The 19790-nt window shown below is 35.7% G+C and overlaps 1 protein-coding gene across 1 annotated transcript in view; it reads left to right on the forward strand.

The window, feature by feature from the left end:
* The window catches only part of COL21A1 (collagen type XXI alpha 1 chain), a 202163-nt gene that overhangs the window by 52780 nt on the left and 129593 nt on the right, over positions 1-19790 (forward strand). The window contains exon 2 of the mRNA XM_078001279.1: positions 17003-17128. Coding sequence (XP_077857405.1) covers positions 17041-17128 — 88 coding nt within the window. The 5' untranslated portion in view covers positions 17003-17040. The remainder of the gene's footprint in view (positions 1-17002; positions 17129-19790) is intronic.

Here is a 19790-nt window from a genome sequence, read left to right on the forward strand (position 1 = left end):
TCACTAGAAGTGAGGCAAGTAACTAGGGACTTTCTGCTGCTAAGGATGTAAGCATCGTGTAGTGGAGACCCTGAAACTGTAATAGTTACCATCACAAGCAGGCTTTAAGCAGTTCTGGGTACAAGTTAGACCCAATTCTGCAGGTGAATTGCAGCACTGTACCTCTGTCTCTGTGGTAGCATTTCTCACAAGGTTTCGTGGGAAGATCTGGGAAGGGAAAGATTCAATATCTATGCCCAGGATCTCTGACTCCAAATATCATCCCAGTCCTTCTACATCTGTAGAGCCACTTTCAGTTAATAAAAAAGAAAACTCCTGTTTTCATTAGTAGTCTCATTCTTGAGGGAAACCATTATTTTCCATCTTAGCTCACTCCTGACACCATAGTTACTCCAAATTCCTATCAAGACAAATATTAAGCATACATATTCTAAAGCTTTTGGAAAAATACAATTTAGGCAAAGTGTCTAATGACCCATTTAATTTCTTACTGAGAAGGAAGGAGATATAGTATTTCCAAATGACATGTGAAATAGACCTGAAAGCATGGCCTCCTTACTCCGCCTTTCACTTTTTGTTTCTGAACATAAAAGACTTTGTTTACTTAGTATGCCGTTCATTGGTCTACAGATTGTGCTGCAGGCCTTGTTGGCCTGTATTCCTTTTTTCTTATTTTAATTGTTATTTACGTGAGGTTAAACAGTTTTACCCCAGCTTTTTGAGGTATGACTGACAAATAAAAATTGTATATATTTTAGGTTGATAATATGATGTGATATAAGTATACATTATGAAATGATTACCACAATCAAGCTAACTAGCATATCAATTACCTCATTAGTTATCATTTTTTTTTTTTTTTGTGGTAAGGAAACTTGAGATCTATTCCCTCAGCAAATTTTAAGTATAAAATAAATTATTAACTATAGTTACCATGCTGTACATTAGGTCTCCAGAATGTATTCATTATATATCTCAAAATTTGCACCCTTTGACCAACATCTCCTCTCTGCCTCCTCCCCAGCCTGGGTTAATCAACATTCTACTCTCTGTTTCTGAGTTTGACTTTAATTTTTTAGATTTCAACATGCGATCATGCAGTATTTGTCTTTCTGTGTATGGCTTATTTCACTTAGCTCACTGTCCTCCAGGTTCATCCATGTTGTTGCAAATGGTAGGATTTCTTTTTTTTGTAAGTCTAGATAGTATTCTCTTCTGTGTGAGAGTGTGTGTATGTGTACACACACCCCAGTTTCTTTATTCATTCTTCAGTTGATGAACACTTAGGTTGTTTCCGTAGCTTGGCTACTGTAAATAATGCTGCATTGAATATGGGACTGTAGATACCTCTTTGAGATAGTGATTTTATTTCCTTTGGAAATATATCCAGTAGTAGGATTGCTGGTTCATATGGTCGTCTTAATGCTGCAATGAATATGAGACAGCAGATACCTATTTGAGATAGTGATTTTATTTCCACTGGAAACATATCCAGTAGTAAAATTACTGGTTCATATAGTAGTTCTACTTTTAATTTTTTGAGGAACCTCTATACTATTTTTCATAATGGCTGTACCAATTTAAAGTTCCACCAACAGTGTACAAGTATTCCCTTTTCTCCAATCTTCACCCATGCTTGCTATCTTTTGGCTTTTTGATGATAGCCTTGCTAACAGGTATGAAGTGGTGCCATTTTGATTTGCATTTCCCTGATAACTAGTGATGTAGTGATGTTGAACATCTTATATACTTGTTGACCATTTGTATGTCTTCTTTGGAAAATCGTCTATTCACGTTGTTTGCCCATTCTTTAATCAGTTTTTTTATTTGCTATTGAATTGTATGAGTTTCTTTTGTATTTTAGATACTAATTCTTTATCAGATATATGGTTTGCAGATATTTTCTTCCATTCTGTAGATTGCCTTTTTATTTCATCAATTGTTTCCTTTGCTGTGCATAAACTTATTAGTTTGATGTAGTCCCACTTGTTTATTTTTATCTTTGTTGTCTGTGCTTTTGTTGTCAAATCCAAAAAGTCATTGCCAAGACCAGTGTTATTAAGCTTTTCCCCTGTGTTTTCTTCTAGAAGTTTTGTGATTTCATGTCTTTTGTTTGTCTTTAATCCATTTTGAGTTAGTTTTTGTGTATGCTATAATGGTCCAATTTCGTTCTTTTACATATGGATATCTAGTTTTCCCAGCACTATTTGTTGAAGAGACTATCCTTTCTTGACATTTTGTGGAAAATTAGTTAACTATATATGCATGGATTTATTTCTTGGCCCTCTATTCTGTTCCAGTGGTTTGTGCAACTGTTTTTATGCCAGTACCATATTGTTTTAATTACTATAGCTTTATAATATAACTTGAATCAGGAAGTGTGATGCCTCCAGCTTTGTTCTTCTTGTTCAAGATTGCTTTAGATATTTGGTTTTTTTGTGGTTCCATACAAATTTTAGGACTTAATTTTTTGATTTTTGTAAAAAATGCCATTGGGATATTGATAATGATTGAACTAAATCTATGGATCCCTTTGGGTGGTATGGACATTTGAACAATATTAATTCCTCCAATTCATGAATGTGGATATCTTTCCATTTATCAGTGTGAAGAATTGTATTTGTGTCTTCTTCAATTTCTTTCATCAATGTTTTAGAGTGTTCAATATACAGATATCTCATCTCCTTGGTCGAATATATTCCTGAGTATTTTATTCCTTTTGATGCTATTGTAAATTATATTGCTTTCCTAATTTGTTTTAGGATTGTTCATTATTAAGACATAGAAATGGCAACTGACTTTTATATGTTGATTTTGTATCCCACAAGTTTATTGAATTTATTTGTTTTAATACTTTCTTGGTAGAGTCTTTAAGCTTATAGATAATAAGAGATATTAAGATATTAAATAATAAGATATTAAGATAATAAGATTATGCCACATGCTAATAGAAACAATCTTAGTTCTTCCTTTCCAATTTGGATGCCTTTGTTTCTTTTTCTTGCCTAATTGGTTTGGCTAGGACTTCTGGTACTATGTTGTAGAGAAGTAGTGAGACTGGGCACCCTTGTTTTTTTCCTGATCTTAGAGGAAAAGCTTTCAGCTTTTAACCATTAGTATAATGTTAGCTGTGGATTTGTCATATACGGCCTTTATTATGTTGAAGTTCATTCGTTCCATGCCTAATTTATTGAGTTTTTTAAAATTATAAAATGAAGGTGAATTTTGTCAGATGCTTTTGTTTTGGCGTGTATTTAGATGATCGTATAATTTTATTCTTTGTTTTTAATGTGGTATATCGTGTTTATTGATTTACCTATATTGGACCATCCTTGCATCTCAGGGATAAATCCCACTAGGTCATGCATATGACACTTTGAATGTACTGTTGAATTTAGTTTACTAGTAGGTTATTGAGAAATTTTACATCCATGTTCATCAGGGATATTGGCCTGTGATTTTTTTTTTTTTCTTGTAGTGTTCTTGTCTGACTTTGTTATTAGGGTAAAGCCAGCCTCATAAATTGAGTTTGAAGTATTTTCTTTTCTTTAATATTTTGGAAGAGCTTGGGGAGAATTGGCATTAATTCTCCTTTTAAAGTCTAATAGAATTCATCATGAAGCTGTCTGGTTCTGGACCTTTCTTTGTTGGGAAGTTTTGTTTACTGATTTGATCTCTTTACTAGTTATAGTAAAGAGATTATATATATTATATATAGTAAAGAGATTTGTATATATACAAAATCTGTTACGATTTCGTATTTCATCATCATTCAGTTTTAGTAAGTTTTAAGTTTCTAGAAATTTATGTTATGCAGTTTGTTAGCATATAATTATTATAGTAGTCTCATAATATTTTTGTGTCTCTGAAGTATCATTTGTAATGGCTCCTCTTTATAATTTTATTTATTCGAGTTGTCACTCTTTTTTTTTTCTTACTATTCTAAGTGAACTGAAATAGATACTAATATACTCTTGGTTCATGCTACTGGGGTCACAGTTCTGCCCCTCTTTTCCTCCCCCACCACATTTGTTTCAGGAAGACAGACAGACTGGGGTTCAGATTCTTAAAACCAGGGAGATACTATTCCTGATATTTTAGAAATTTCAACACTATTTTTACTTTTGGGAAAAGAACAACAAAAGACAAAAGCCTTTAGCACCAAAATACACAAAGTGTGGTCTGTGGTCCAGAAGAATCAGCATCACCTGGCAGCTTGCTAGTTGTTTTAGTACCTTTTCTATTGCTTGTAAGAGAATACTCAAAACTGCATAATTTTAATGAAAAAAAATCATTTCTTATAAAGGCTGAGAAATCCAAGGTCAAGAGGCCACATCTGGTGAGGCCTCCATGCTTGTGGTGACTCTCTGCAGAGTTACAAGGCTGCAGAGGGCATAACATGATGAGGGGACTGAGCATGCTAGCTGAGGTCTCTCTTCCTTTTTTCATAAAGCCACCAGTCCCATTCCTATGCTAGTCCATTAATTTATTCATTTATTAATCCACTAATCTGTGAATGGGTTAATCCATTCGAAAGGGCAGAGCCCTCATGACCCAATCATCTTATAAAAGCCCTGCCTCTCAGTACTGCTGCATTAATGATTAAGTTTTAACATGAAACTTGGAGGGGGCAAACATTCAAACCGCAGCCAAAATGAAGACCCTTCATCTACAAACTAAAGCTGTGTAATCAGTATCTACATTTTAGTAAGATCTCTAAATGATTTTTGTATACCTTAACATTTGAGAAATGGGAATGCTAACGGTCACCTGATTACTCTGAGTATCAAAGCTTTACAATTTTTTGCTTGTAGCAATTCTGAGTTATAGTACCCTATTTAGGGTTGCTAATGTACTTCTCTACCAAGGAAATAGGGACTTTTTTTTCTTATTTATCATTTTGCATTGCCCCCTACTAGAATTTATAAAACTTTGGTGCACGTTAGCATATGAGGAGATTCATTTATTTATTTTTAAAGAGTAGTTGGTCCCTTCCCCTACAGTCTGAAGCTACTGGATTAGGTTTAGGGCATCCATATGTTTAACACATTCCCTATTCAACTAAGTGTTAAAACTTGATAAGCCTAACTTCATTTGAAGAGTACATAAACATGTATAATTAAATATTTATGAACCACACCAGTTTTAATGATTAAATAACATGGCAATAATATGCATTTAGTGTCCTTTTGTATCTTCTACTTTAATGATTGTCAATTTAAATTATAATAACATTAGGGAATTAACTTTACCCAAGAAATCTGAATGAATTACATATACATAGAAATACTGAGATTTTTTGGTAGAGGAACTTAATAATTTCGAGGCTTTTGGGAAGGAAGTTGGTGATAATTTCTTAGGACATGTTGTTACCATAAAACAGCACATCCTGGTGATGACTCATCAAAAATGCCTCTCGGCTGGGCATGGTGGCTCACGCCTATAATCCCAGCACTTTGGGATCATGAGGTCAAGAAATCAAGACCATCCTGGCCAAGATGGTGAAACCCAGTCTCTACTGAAAATACAAAAGTTAGCTGGGCATGGTGTCGTGTGCCTGTAGTCCCAGCTAATCAGGAGGCTGAGGGAGGAGAATCACTTGAGCCTGGGAGGTAGAGGCTGCAGTGAGCTGAGACAGCACCACTATAGTCCAGCCTGGTGACAGAGTGAGACTCCTTCTCAAAAAAAATTAAAAAGCCTCTTTTTGGTCCTTTATAACTCTTTATGCAGAGGGGCTGGCCTAATTTGGAAATTGATAGTAATGGACTGATTTTTTTCATTTATATATAAAATAAATTATACAGATATAACACATCTGGTTTAATTGCCTTAGATGAGTTCATATATCCGAACACTGACTTTGCAAACATAGCCTGTTTCTGTTACCAGGGAAGTTTACTTGTGCCACTTTCAGGCAAAGGTTTCCTGGTTTCTAACACCATAGATTAGTTTTGCCTGTTTTGGGGCTTCCCACAACTAGAAACATACTGTATGTATTCTTTTGTGTCTGGCTTCTTTTATTAAATATAATGTATTTTAAATTTATTCATGTTGTTTCCTGTAACAGTTCATGGTTTTTTGACTGCTGGTTAGTATTTCTTTTTTTAAATTATTAAATTATTATTTTTTACTATACTTTAAGTTCTGGGATACATCAACAGAATGTACAGTTTTGTTACATAGGTATACACATGCCAGGGTGGTTTGCTGCACTCATCAATCTGTCACCTACATTGGGAATTTCTCCTAATGTTATCCCTAGGCCCCCACCCCCCGACAGGCCCCAGTGTGTGATGTTCCCCTCCCTGTGTCCATGTGTTCTCATTGTTCAACTCCCACTTATGAGTGAGAACATGCGGTGTTTGGTTTTCTGTTCTTGGAATAGTTTGCCGAGAATGATGATTCCCAGCTTCATCCATGTCCCTGCAAAGGACATGAACTCATCCTTTTTTATGACTGCATAGTATTCCATGGTATATATGTGCCACATTTTCTTAATCCAGTCTATCATTGATGGACATTTGGGTTGGTTCCAAGTCTTTGCTATTGTGAATAGTGCCACAATAAACATACCTGTGCATATATCCCTATATTAGAATGATTTATAATCCTTTGGGTATATACCCAGTAATGGGATTGCTGGGTCAAATGATATTTCTAGTTCTAGATCCTTGAGGAATCACCACACTGTCTTCCCCAGTGGTTGAACTAATTTACACTCCCACCAACAGTGTAAAAGCATTCCTATTTCTCCTAATCCTCTCCAGCATCTGTTGTTTCCTGACTTTTTAATGATCATCATTCTAACTGGCATGAGATGGTATCTCATTGTGGTTTTGGTTTGCATTTCTCTAACGATCAGTGATGATGAGCTTTTTTCATATGCTTGTCGGCTGCATAAATGTCTTCTTTTGAGAAATGTCTGTTCTAATCCTTTGCCCACTTTTTGATGGGGTTGTTTTTTCTTGTAAATTTGTTTAAGTTCTTTGTGGATTCTGGATATTAGCTCTTTGTCAGTTGCATAGATAGATTGCAACATTTTTCTCCCATTCTCATGGTAGTTTATTTTGCTATGCAGAAGCTCTTTAGTTTAATTCGATCCCATTTGTCAATTTTAGCGTTTGTTGTCATTGCTTTTGGTATTTTAGACATGAAGTCTTTGCCCATGCCTATGTCCTGAATGGTATTGCCTAGGTTTTCTTCTAGGATTTTTATGGTTTAAGGTCTTTTGTTTAAGTCTTTAATCTATCTTGAGTTGATTTTTGTATAAGGTGTAAGGAAGGGGTCCAGTTTCACTTTTCTGCTTATGGCTAGCTAGTTTTCCCAACACCATTTATTAAATAGGGAATCTTTTCCCCATTGCTTGTTTGTGTCAGGTTTGTCAAAGATAAGATGTTTGTAGATGTGTGGTTTTATTTCCAAGGCCTCCATTGGTCTATATATCTGTTTTGGTACCAGTACCATGCTGGTTCGGTTACTGTAGCCTTGTAGTATAGTTTGAAGTCAGGTAGCATGATGCCTCCAGCTTTGTTCTTTTTGCTTAGGATTGTCTTGGTTATGCGGGCTCTTTTTTGGTTCTATATGAATTTTAAAGTAGTTTTTTCCAATTCTGTGAAGAAAAGCAATGGGCAGTATGGCCATTTTCACGATATTGATTCTTCCTTTCCATAAGCATGGACTGTTTTTCCACTTGTTTGTGTCCTCTCTTACTTCCTTGAGCAGTGGTTTGTAGTACTTCTTAAAGAGGTCCTTCCCTTGTAAGTTGTATTCCTAGGTATTTTATTCTCTTTGTAGCAATAGTAAATGGGAGTTCACTCTTGATTTGGCTCTCTGGTAGTTTTTTTTTTTTTTTTGAGATGGAGTCTTGCCCTGTTGTCCAATCTGGAGTGCAGTGGTGTGATCTCAGCTCACTGCAACCTCTGCTTCCCTGGTTCAGGCATCTCTCCTGCCTTAGCCTCCTCAGTAGCTGAGACTACAGGCAACTGCCACCACAACCAACTATTTGTTGTTTTTTTTTGTATTTTTATTAGAGAGAGGTTTCACCATGTTGTTCAGGCTGGTCTAGAGCTCCTGACCTTGTGATCTGCCCACCTCCACCTCCCAGAGTGCTAGGATTATTGACTGTCTGTTTGTCTGTTATTGATGTATAGGAATGCTTGTGCTTTTTGCATATTGATTTTGTATCCTGAGAGTTTGGTGAAGTGCTTACCGGCTTAAGAAGATTTTGAGCTGAGATGATGGGGTTTTCTAAATATACAGTCTTGTCATCTGCAAACTGAGACAATTTGACTTCCTCTCTTCCTATTTGAATACCCATTATTTCTTTCTCTTGCCTGACTGCCATGGCCAGAACTTACAATACTATGTTGAATAGGAATGGTGAGAGAGGACATCCTTGTCTCGTGCTGGTTTTCAAAGGGAATGCTTCCAGTTTTTGCCCATTCAGTATGATATTGGCTGTCTGTGGGTTTGTCATAAATAGCTCTTATTATTTTGAGATATGTTCCATCGATACCTAGCTTATGGAGAGTTTTTAGCATGAAGGGGTGTTGAATTTTGTCGAAGGCCTTTTCTGCATCTATTGAGATAATCATGTGGTTTTTGACATTGGTGCTGTTTATGTGATGAATTACATTTATTGATTTGCATATGTTGAACCAGCCTTGCATCCCAGGGATGTACCTGACTTGATTGTGGTAGATAAAGTTTTTGATGTGCTACCAGATTCGATTTGCCAGTATTTTATTGAGGATTTTTGCATTGATGCTCATCAGGGATATTTGCCTGCAGTTTTCTTTTTTTGTTGTGTCTCTGCCAGGTTTTGATATCAGGATGATGCTGGCCTCATAAAATGAGCTAGGGAGGATTCCCTCTTTTTCTATTGATTGGAATAGTTTCAGAAGGAATGGTACCAGCTCCTCTTTGTACCTCTGGTAGAATTCGGCTGTGAATCCGTCTGGTCCTGGACTTTTTTTGTTGGTAGGCTATTAATTACTGCCTCAATTTCAGAACTTGTTATTGGTCTATTCAGGGATTTGACTTTTTCCTGATTTAGATGTGGGAGGGTGTATGTGTCCAGGAATTTATCCATTTATTCTAGTTTTCTAGTTTATTTGCATAGACATGTTTATAGTATTATTTGATGGTAGTTTGTATTTCTGTGGGATCCCCTATATCATTTTTTATTGTGTCTATTTGATTCTTCTCTCTTTTCTTCTTTATTAGTCTTCATAGCAGTCTATCTATTTTGTTGATCTTTTCAGAAAACCAACTCCTGGATTTGATGATTTTTTTTGAAGGGTTTTCGTGTTTCTATCTCTTTCACTTCTGCTCTGATCTTAGTTATTTCTTGTCTTCTGCTAGCTTTTGAATTTGTTTCTTTGTAGTGTCGATTGTCTTTACAATTTGGTATGTTTTTGCAGTGGCTGCTACTAGTTTTTCCTGGCCATGTTTAGCGCTTCCTTCGGGAGCTCTTGTAAGGCAGGCCTGGTGGTGAGATAAAATTTCTCAACATTTGCTTGTCTCTAGAGGATTTTATTTCTTCTTAGCTTATGAAGCTTAGGTTAACTGGATATGAAATTCTGGGTTGAAAATTCTTTTATTTAAGAATGTAGAATATTGGCCCCCACTCTCTTCTGGCTTGTAGGGTTTCTGCTGAGAGATCTGCTATTAGTCTGATGGGCTTCCATTTATGGGTAACCCAACTTTTCTTTCTGGTGCCCTTAATGTTTTTTCCTTCCTTTCAACCTTGGTGAATCTGACAATTATGTGTCTTGGGGTTGCTCTTCTCGAGGAGTATCTTTGTGGTATTCTCTGTATTTCCTGAATTTGAATGTTGGCCTGTCTTTCCAGGTTGGAGAAGTTCTCCTGGAAAATATCCCGAAGAGTGTTTTCCAATTTGGTTCCATTCTCCCCGTCACTTTCAGGTACACCAGTCAAATATAGATTTGATCTTTTCACATAGTCCCATATTTCTTGGAGGCTTTGTTCATTCCTTTTTATTCTTTTTTCTCTAATCTTGTCTTCTCACTTTATTTCATTAAGTTGATCTTCAATCTCTGATATCCTTTCTTCTGCTTCATTGATTCAGCTATTGATACTTGTGTATGCTTCACGAAGTTCTCTTGTTGTGTTTTTCAGCTCCATCAGGTCATTTGTGTTCTTCTCTAAACTGGTTATTCTAGTTATCAATTCATCTAATCTTTTTTCAAGGTTCTTATCTTCCTTACATCAGGTTAGAACATGGTCCTTTAGCTTGGAGGAGTTTGTTATTATCCACCTTCTGAAGCCTACTTTTGTCAATTCGTCAAACTCATTCTCTGTCCAGTTTTGTTCCCTTGCTGGTGAGGAGTTGTGATCCCTTGGAGGACAAGAGGTGTTCTGGTTTTTGGAATTTTCAACATTTTTGCACTGGTTTCTCCCCATCTCTGTGAATTTATCTACCAACATGGTCTTTGATGTTGGTGACTTTCAGATGGGGTCCTTGAGTGGACGTGCTATTCCTTTTTGTTTGTTTGTTTTCATTCTAACAGTCAGGCCTGTCTGCTGCAGGTCTGCTGGAGTTTGCTGGAGGTCCATTCCACATCCTGTTTGCCTGGGTATCACCAGTGGAGACTGCAGAACAGCAAAGATTGCTGCCTGTTCTTTCCCCTTTCCAGGGAAGCTTTGTCCCAGAGGGACACCTGCCAGATGCCAGCCAGAGTTCTCCTGTACGAGATGTCTGTTGGTCCCTACTGGTAGGTATCTCCCAGTCAGGATACAGGGACCCACTTGAGGAGGCAGTCCGACCCTTAGCAGAGCTCGAACGCTGTGCTGGGAGGTCCACTGGTCTCTTCAGAGCCATCAGGCAGGGATGTTTAAGTCTGCTGAAGCTATACCCACAGCCGCCCTTCCCCCAGGTGCTCTGTCCAGGGAGATGGAAGTTTTATCTATAAGTTCCTGACTCGGGCTGCTTCCTTATTTTCAGAGATTCCCTGCCCAGAGCTGCTGAGTAGTATTTCATTGTTTGAATTATATCACACGACTTGTATATTTATTGTCCTGTTGATAGCACTTGGGTTATTTTTAGTTTGGAATTATTATGAATAAAACTACTGTAAACATTGCTAAAGTCTTTTGCTATGGACACACAATTTCATTTCTCTAGGCTACATACCTAGCAGAAAAATCACTGGCCATAGTTTATAAGAAACTTTACCTAACAGTTCTCAAAAGTGATTACATCCATTTTCAATCTCGCCAACAATGTATGAATTCCAGTTTCTTCACATATACTTGTAAACATTTGATATTATCAGTCTTTTAATTTTAGCTATTTTTGTAGGTGTGAAATCATATTGGCCAGGCATGGTGGCTCACGCCTGTAATCTCAGCACTTTGAGAGGCCAAGGCGGGTGGATCATGAGGTCAGGAGATCAAGACCATCCTGGACAACATGGGGATACCCCGTCTCTACTAAAAATACAAAAAATTAGCCGGGCGTGGTGGCGGACGCCCGAAGTCCCAGCTACTCGGGAGGCTGAGGCAGGAGAATAGCATGAATCCGGGAGGTGGAGCTTGCAATGAGCTGAGATCGCACCACTGCACTAGCCTGGGTGATAGAGCAAGACTCCGTCTCAGAAAAAAAAAAAAAAGAAACCATATCATATCTTACTGTTGTTTTACTGTGCATTTCCCTGATGACTAGTGATGATGAGTACTATTTCATGTGCTTATTGGCCATTTCTGTATCTTCTTTTGTAATGTGTCTGTTCAAGACCTTTTACTCATTTAAAAAATTGTGTTGTTTTTCTTTTTATTATGTATGTTTTCTGATATGAGTCATTTGTCAGAAATATTTTAATGCGAACATTGGCTTGCATTCTTAAATGGTGTCTTTTAAGGAATGGAAATGTTTAATTTTGATTAAATCTGATGTACTTATTTTAAAACTGCTAGTGGTTTTTGTGTCCTAAGAAATATTCACCTTAATCCTAAAGTGGTGAAGATATTCTCTTATGTTTTTTCTTTGAAGACTTATAGTTTTAGCTTTTACATTTAGATCTATGTTCCATTTAATTTTCTTATGTGAAATGAGGTAGGAGTCCAGGTTCATTTTTTTCCATGTGTTTTTTCAGTTGATTCAGCAATGTTTGTTGAAAAGACTTTCCTTTCCTATCCAACTACTTTGACATTTTTGTTGACAATCAATCAGTTGACCATGTAAGTGTGGGTCTGTTACCAAAACTCTTTTGTGTTCTGTTCTATGCCTATCTTTATGTCAATATAGTACCATACTTTCTTGATTTCTGTAGCAAGCTGCTATGGTTTGAATGTTTGCCGCCTCTGAAACTCATGTTGAAACTTAATCTCCAGTGCAAAGGTACTAGGAGGTGTGTCCTTTAAGAGGTGATTGGGTCATGAGGGTTCTGTTGTCATGGATAGATACATCCTTTCCACGGGTTAGTTGATTAATGGGTTACCATGGGAGTGGGTTAGTTATCAGGAAAGTAGTTCTGTTATAAAAAGCCGGGTAGGTTCTCTCTCCTGAGGCCCCTCACCATGTGGTACCCTGTACCACACAGAGACTCTGCAGAAAACCCCCACCAGCTGTAAGGCCCTCACCAGATTTCACCCTTAGACCTTGGGCTTTCCAGCCTTCAGAACTGTAAGAAATAAATGTATTTTCTTTATAAATCACTGCATCTTGGGTATTCAGTTATAATAACAGAAAGCAGACTGACATAAGTCAGTATCAAATAATATCAGTTCTCCAACTTTGTTATTAAGAGAGTTCTTTTTCAAGATTGTTCCAATTCAAAATCATTTGCATTTTATTCATGCTTTAGAATATTTGTTAATTTTAAAAATTGGGATTTTGTTGAATCTATAGACCATTTGGGAAGGGTGGAGATGTTAATAATATTGAGTCTTTTAATTCTGAATATGGATCTCTCCATTTATTTGGTTTCTTTAATTTTGCAATGTTTCAGTACAGAGGTCTTTCCGTATTTCATTAGCTTTATTTCCACATTTATAATACTTTTGATACTATTGAAAATGGTATTTTTTTCCCAATAAAGAAACCATTAATCTTGTGTCTTGTGACCTTGCTAAATTCACTTTGTTCCACTATTGTTTTTGTAGATTCCACTTTCTATGTAGATTATTATGTTTTCCATAAATAATGACAGTTTTTTTTTTCCTTTATAATCTTTTCATGTTTTATTTCTCATTTGTGCACATGGCGGTCGCTAGAACTCCTTGTACATTTTTGAATAGAAGTAGTATGAGAATGTATCCTTAGCTACTTACTGATTTGAGAAGGAAAGAATTTAGTATTTTACAACTCAGTGTGATGTTATATGTACATTTTTTTATAGACAGCATTCACATTCATGGGTTAAGTCCTACTCTTAGTTTGCTGAAAGTTTTATCATAAATGAGTGTTAAATTTTGTTAAGAACTTTTGATGCATAAATTGAGATGTTCATGTGATTTTTTTTTTCTAGTCTCTTACTTTATATAAGTTGAATTTTGAGTGTTAAACCCATCTTGCATCTCTCTAATAAATCCCACATGGTCATGATATTTTAAAATATATTGTTATATTTAATTAGCTAATATTTTGTCATAGATTTTTATATCCTTGTTCATAAAGAATAATGGAAAATTTACTTATATGCTAAATCAATGGACTATAATTTTTTGTAATATCTTTGTCTAGGTTTTTTTTTTTTTTAACTAGGGTTGTGTTGGCCTCATAATAAAAATTGGGGGGAGTTCACTTCTTCTTTATTTTCATTTAATTCCACTGAAACAAATAGTTTTATTTTATTTTTTTCCCTTGACTGTTTTGTAGAAATTGTTGGAAGAAATTACTGTTGAAGCTATCTGGACCAGGAGTTTTCTTTGTGGGAATGTTTTTGATTAATAATTTAACTTCTTTATTAAATAATTGGACCAATTTCAATAAATAGTGTTTTTCAAAGACTTTGTTCATTTCGCCTGTCCAGTTACCCTTTTAATGTTTGTAGGATCTAAAGTGGTGCTTTCTATTTGAATACTGACTCAGGCAATTATTTATGTTTTCTCTGTTTTTTCTTGGTTATAATTACTAAGGCATAGCAGTATATTTATTTGTCCAAATAATTAACTTTTTAATTATTTATTTTTTAAATTGTCTTTCAAATTTATATTTCATAGCTTTTTTACTTTTGGGGTTTAATTTATTGTACTATTTCTAGCTTCTTAAGGTGGAAGCTTAGATATTGGTTTCATTTTTGTTTAATATATGCTTTTAAAGCTAAAATTTCTCTCTAAGTGCTGCTTTAGCTGTATCAAAAAATATTTGATTTAAAAAATTATTGAGTTTGAAATATTTAAAAACTTCTTTGGCTTTTAAAAACTCATGGATTATTTAGAAGTATGTTGCTTAATTTCAAAGTATTTTAGGACTTTCACTTCTGAAAGTCTGTAGGACAACTACAGATCCTATAGATAACAGAAAGATGATGAGTGGAGAGGTGAAATAGCCAAAGTCCTAGAAAAATACTATTTATTGAAGCTCATCCAATTATCTACTAATAAGTTACATTTTTAATAAAACGCTTTTCAACAAAGAAAACTTCATATCCAGATGCCCTTTGGTCAAGGAACACAATCAGTATGGTTTCAATTTTTTGAAGTCTGAGACTTGTTTTCTCTCCAGCATATTGTCTTTTTGGTGACTGTTTCATATGCATTACAAAATGATATGTTTTCTTCTGTTGTTAGTTGGAGTGTTTTGTAAATATTAACTAGGTGAAGTTGGTTAATAATAGTGTTGTCCAAACCTTCTGTTCCACTAATTTTTTCTGGTCTAATTAAATAATACTGAGTGCTAGATATTAAAACCTCATTATTTTTAATGTGTCTCTGCTTATTTTTTTTTCATTTTTTTGTTTCATATATTTAGAAGCTTTAATATTAGATGTCCACACATTTAGGATTTTTATTTCTTTCTGATTGAGTGCTCAGTTTATTACTAGAAAATTTCTGTCTAAAATTCTTACTGCGCTCCCTCTGTAGGTAATGTATCATTTTTCCTATGGCCAGTTTTAGGAATTTTTTTTTTTTTTGAGATGGAGTCTTGCCCAGTCGCCTAGGCTGGAGTGCAGTGGCCCGATCTCGGCTCACTGCAAGCTCCGCCTCCCGGGTTCACGCCATTCTCCTGCCTCAGCCTCCCGAGTAGCTGGGACTATAGGCGCCCGCCACCACGCCCGGCTCATTTGTTTTGTAATTTTAGTAGAGACGGGGTTTCACCTTGTTAGCCAGAATGGTCTTGATATCCTGACCTCGTGATCCACCCGCCTCAGCCTCCCAAAGTGCTGGTATTACAGGCGTGAGCCACCGCGCCCAGCCCAGTTTTAGGAATTTTATATTTTATTTTGATTTCAGTTGATTGTACATGATGTATGCAGGTATGATTAACTTTGTGTCTCACTTGGGGTTTGCTGAAGTTCTTTGATCTGAGAATTGGCGGCTTTCATTAATTTGGAAATTTTTTGGCATGTCTTTTCAAATATTTCTTCATTCTCTCCTTTTTCATGAGAAAAATTTACTTATATGCTAAATCAAGATCACTTGATATTGTTCCATAAATTCTAGATGCTCTATTCCTTTTATCATGTTTTTATGCCTTGGGGTTTCATTTTTTGATAATTTCTATTCACTTATCTTCAAGTTTACTTATCTTTTCCTCCAATGGATACAGGTAAACCCATTGTATAAACCATTTTCTGATGTATATTTAATTCCTAGAATTTTTCTTTGTATCTTTATGTATAGTTTTCATCTTCCTTCTGAAATTTTCCACATCATTGTACATGTTTTCCATCTTATTTACTAGATTCTTTAACGTACTTATCATTGCCATTTTACAAACACTTTTTGCTACTTCTGATATTTAGGATTTAGGTAATCTTTGAATCTGCTTATGCTGTTTTTCTCCTGATCAGGTATAAAAATTTCTTGCTTCTTTTCAAGTCATGGCCACCGTTTTATATTTGAGAAAGTCTCTGGCTACCTGGATAGGAAGAGGGGCAGACTCTCTCTAGGCTGTTCTATACTGTTTCCAACTTTCTATGTACTACTTATCTACTCTGTGTATTTAGTTGAGGCTCACCAGAAGAAACTGCTGAATGAAGGAATGCTTGTTTTGTGGCAGAAACTCCTCAGATTTCCAATCTGTTACACCAGCTTTGAGTGATTTTTTACATGCTATGGCAAATTCCTTCTCATCAGTATTCCCTTTCTGCCAGAGATTAAAGCAGTTGTGAATCACTTCTATATGATGAAAGGTTAATAACTTCTGGAATTTAGTTCTTTTGGGTTTCTTTAAATTATTTCATTTCTGCTGAGCTTAAAAAGCATATGAATTTGTACTTTATCTGGTATGTCCTCGCTGTGAATGACAGTCTCTTGCAACTTTCTGCATTCTAACCAGAAATGAAGTTCTAGGACTTATTTTAGATGGTGTATGAAAACTATGAAACTGAGTGTTTATGAATTAAATAAGAGAGGTCTTAATGTTTACAATTTTATCTTATTTTAAAAATTAAATTCTATCAGCTGTATCTTAGAAATATTTTCACTAAATACTCTTTGAGTGTCCCTTAAATGCAAGCCATATTTAAAAGAAAAATGTTTGCTAATATTCAGATAGTGAAAAGAATGAGATAAGGTTCTACAGGCTATGCCCAAAGGATAAATTCTAGTAAATATTTTGCAAAAAGCTCAAATTTTAGAAAATGTGTATAAGACAATTATGAATTAAGATTTATCATGCTCTTCAGCCACTATTCATTGTCCTCCTGCAATAATATATTTAAAATTTGGCTATTTTAAACAGATTTAAGTTAATTCTAATAGTCACAAAATTAACTGTATTTCAACTGGGTCTTGTAATTTCAAAATGTAAATGTATAATGGCCAGATGTTGACTTTAATTAATATATTTAACTTGCCTTTTTTTTCTCCCTAGGAATCCTAAAACCAAAATTTTAGAACGAAAACAGAAACATGGCTCACTATATTGCATTTCTCTGCACGGTTTTGGTGCTGCTTCTTCAGAATTCTGTGTTAGCTGAAGATGGGGAAGTAAGATCAAGTAAGAACTATCAGCATTGTCCTTTTTTGTTATCAATAAATTAATCTGGAAATTAAACTAGGGGAGTTCAAGTAATGGTTTTAAGGGTCTCATTCTTACTGTTTTTGATTCTGTAACTCCCTAAAATAAATGAATTGCTATGTTACTCATTAACTGAGAAGAAAAGCTTCCCTCAGAGATAATTTTGAGAGGGCTCTATGGCAATAGTTTATTCAACTAACACATCAAGCTTTGGAACAAACAGTCTGGTATTGAGTCCATGTTCAGCCACTTTTGAGCTGCATAATAGGAAGATAAAGAAAGCCTTGTAGATTGGTTATCAGGACTGAATGAGATAATGCATGTTAATGGTTTAGCACAGTACATCTCAATGAATGTTGTTATTGCTTGTAAGAAAGCTTGCATATAGAGATAAAGAGCTATAGTAATTATAGTTCTCTTACCCAGACTATCGTTTAGAGATAGCATACTTTTTTAAAAAAAAGTTTGCTTATATTCACATTTTAAAACTCATAAACATTCTACTTTAACTATGGTCTCTATAAAAGTTAAATGAGATGGTTTGATAATTTGATTCAACTTGGCTTAAAATTTATTAATACAATGATATTTAAAGCTTGCTTAACACTTTTATAGTTTAATTCATGCAATCACTCTATAATGTGTATACCCTTTCCTTTGTTTTTTTTTTTTCTTGGGTGGGAAAAGGGATTTTAAAAAGTTAAGGGGCTTACCTAGTAAAATACAGCTTGTGAGGGCAGTAAGTAGTATTCGAACCATGTTTTCGCTCTTCAATCACCTTCCTTTTCTATAATGTCATTCATCTCTCTAAGGAAGAGGTTCTCAGGACGGATATTATGTCTAGGGCTTATTAATGACATTATTTGCTTGTGTGCCCATGCTCTTGACTAACTTTGCAGTTATGAAATACATGTTCTGTGGCTCTGTGACAGGGAGAAGGGTAGGAAGGGCCAAGAATAACCCTCTAAGAGTGAATCAGGTGGCACACAGACACTAGCAGCTTCAGACAACAATGAGTCTCAGTATTTAGGAAGGGCCAACATTGAAAAGCTCTGCCAACAAACTCTTCTATCCTTTCGTCTCCCCACACAAAAAACAAAAAAACAAACAAAAAAAACAATAAAAGCATAAACCTTTAATCCCAGTCCATCCAGCTTCCGAGCTTCCAAAAATAACAGAAAAATTGCATTCCCTTGGGTTAGCAAGTTTGCCTCTGGGCAGAACTCCATTTCTGCTGTCCCTTCCTTGACCTCTGGCAGTGGCCACCATGGCAGAGCTTGTTGGAATTGTGTCCCTTACACCTTCTGAGGATACTACCACCTGTAGTAGAGCACTTTAGGAATAATGTCATAATCACAGATACATTTTTGAGACAAATCCCTATTTTGGCAATTCTTTTTATTTTTTGAACTTCTTGACTGTTATAAATTTAGGAGGGGGTGGCAACCTAACTGTGGAAGGTCAGAAAAGGTTTTATGGTAAAGCTGACAGGCAATCAGGGATCTGAAACAAGAGTATTAGTCAGGTAAAGAGGAAGACATTCTAATAAAAGGGAAGGGCAACTGCAAAGGCCCAGAGTTGGGAGACTAACACAGACTAAAAGATAAACTGGTTTGTTGGGGCAATTCCGATAGTTTGGAATGGCTAACAAAATGCACAGAAAAGAACAGCTATATTTGTCTTCTTCTGTAACTTCTGTACTCAAATCAGCAATAATAGCTATTATTTATAGCCCATATGATAATGAGATAATTTTATATTCATGCTTCGTTTTACATTTAGCATGCTAGCATTTATCACAGGGAAAGTCTTTTTCTTTTTTTTTTTTTTGACAATTTTTAAAATTATACTTTAAGTTCTAGGGTACATGTGCACAACGTGCATGTTTGTTACATATGTATACTTGTGCCATGTTGGTGTGCTGCACCCATCAACTCGTCAGCACCCATCAACTCATCATTTGCATCAGGTATATCTCCCAATGCCATCCCTCCCCCCCGCCCCCAAAATAGGCCCTAGTGTGTGATGTTCACCTTCCAGAGTCCAAGTGATCTCATTGTTCAGTTCCCACCTACGATTCAGAACATGCGGTGTTTGGTTTTCTGTTCTTGTGATAGTTTGCTGAGAATGATGGTTTCCAGCTGCATCCATGTCCCTACAAAGGACACGAACTCATCTTTTTTTATGACTGCATAGTATTCTATGGTGTATATGTGCCCCATTTTCTTAATCCAGTCTGTCACTGATGGACATTTGGGTTGATTCCAAGTCTTTGCTATTGTGAATAGTGCCGCAATAAACATACATGTGCATGTGTCTTTATAGCACCATGATTTATAATCCTTTGGGTATATACCCAGTAATGGGATGGCTGGGTCATATGGTATTTCTAGATCTAGATCCTTGAGGAATCGCCATACTGTTTTCCACAATGGTTGAACTAGTTTACAATCCCACCAACAGTGTAAAAGTGTTCCTATTTCTCCTCATCCTCTCCAGTACCTGTTGTTTCCTGATTTTTTAATGATTGCCATTCTAACTGGTGTGAGATGGTATCTCATTGTGGTTTTGATTTGCATTTCTCTGATGGCCAGTGATGACGAGCATTTTTTCATGTGTCTGTTGGCTGTATGCATGTCTT

The sequence above is a fragment of the Macaca mulatta genome, chromosome 4 (assembly GCF_049350105.2).
Source record: "Macaca mulatta isolate MMU2019108-1 chromosome 4, T2T-MMU8v2.0, whole genome shotgun sequence".
In the NCBI taxonomy this organism is placed as follows: Eukaryota; Metazoa; Chordata; class Mammalia; order Primates; family Cercopithecidae; genus Macaca; species Macaca mulatta.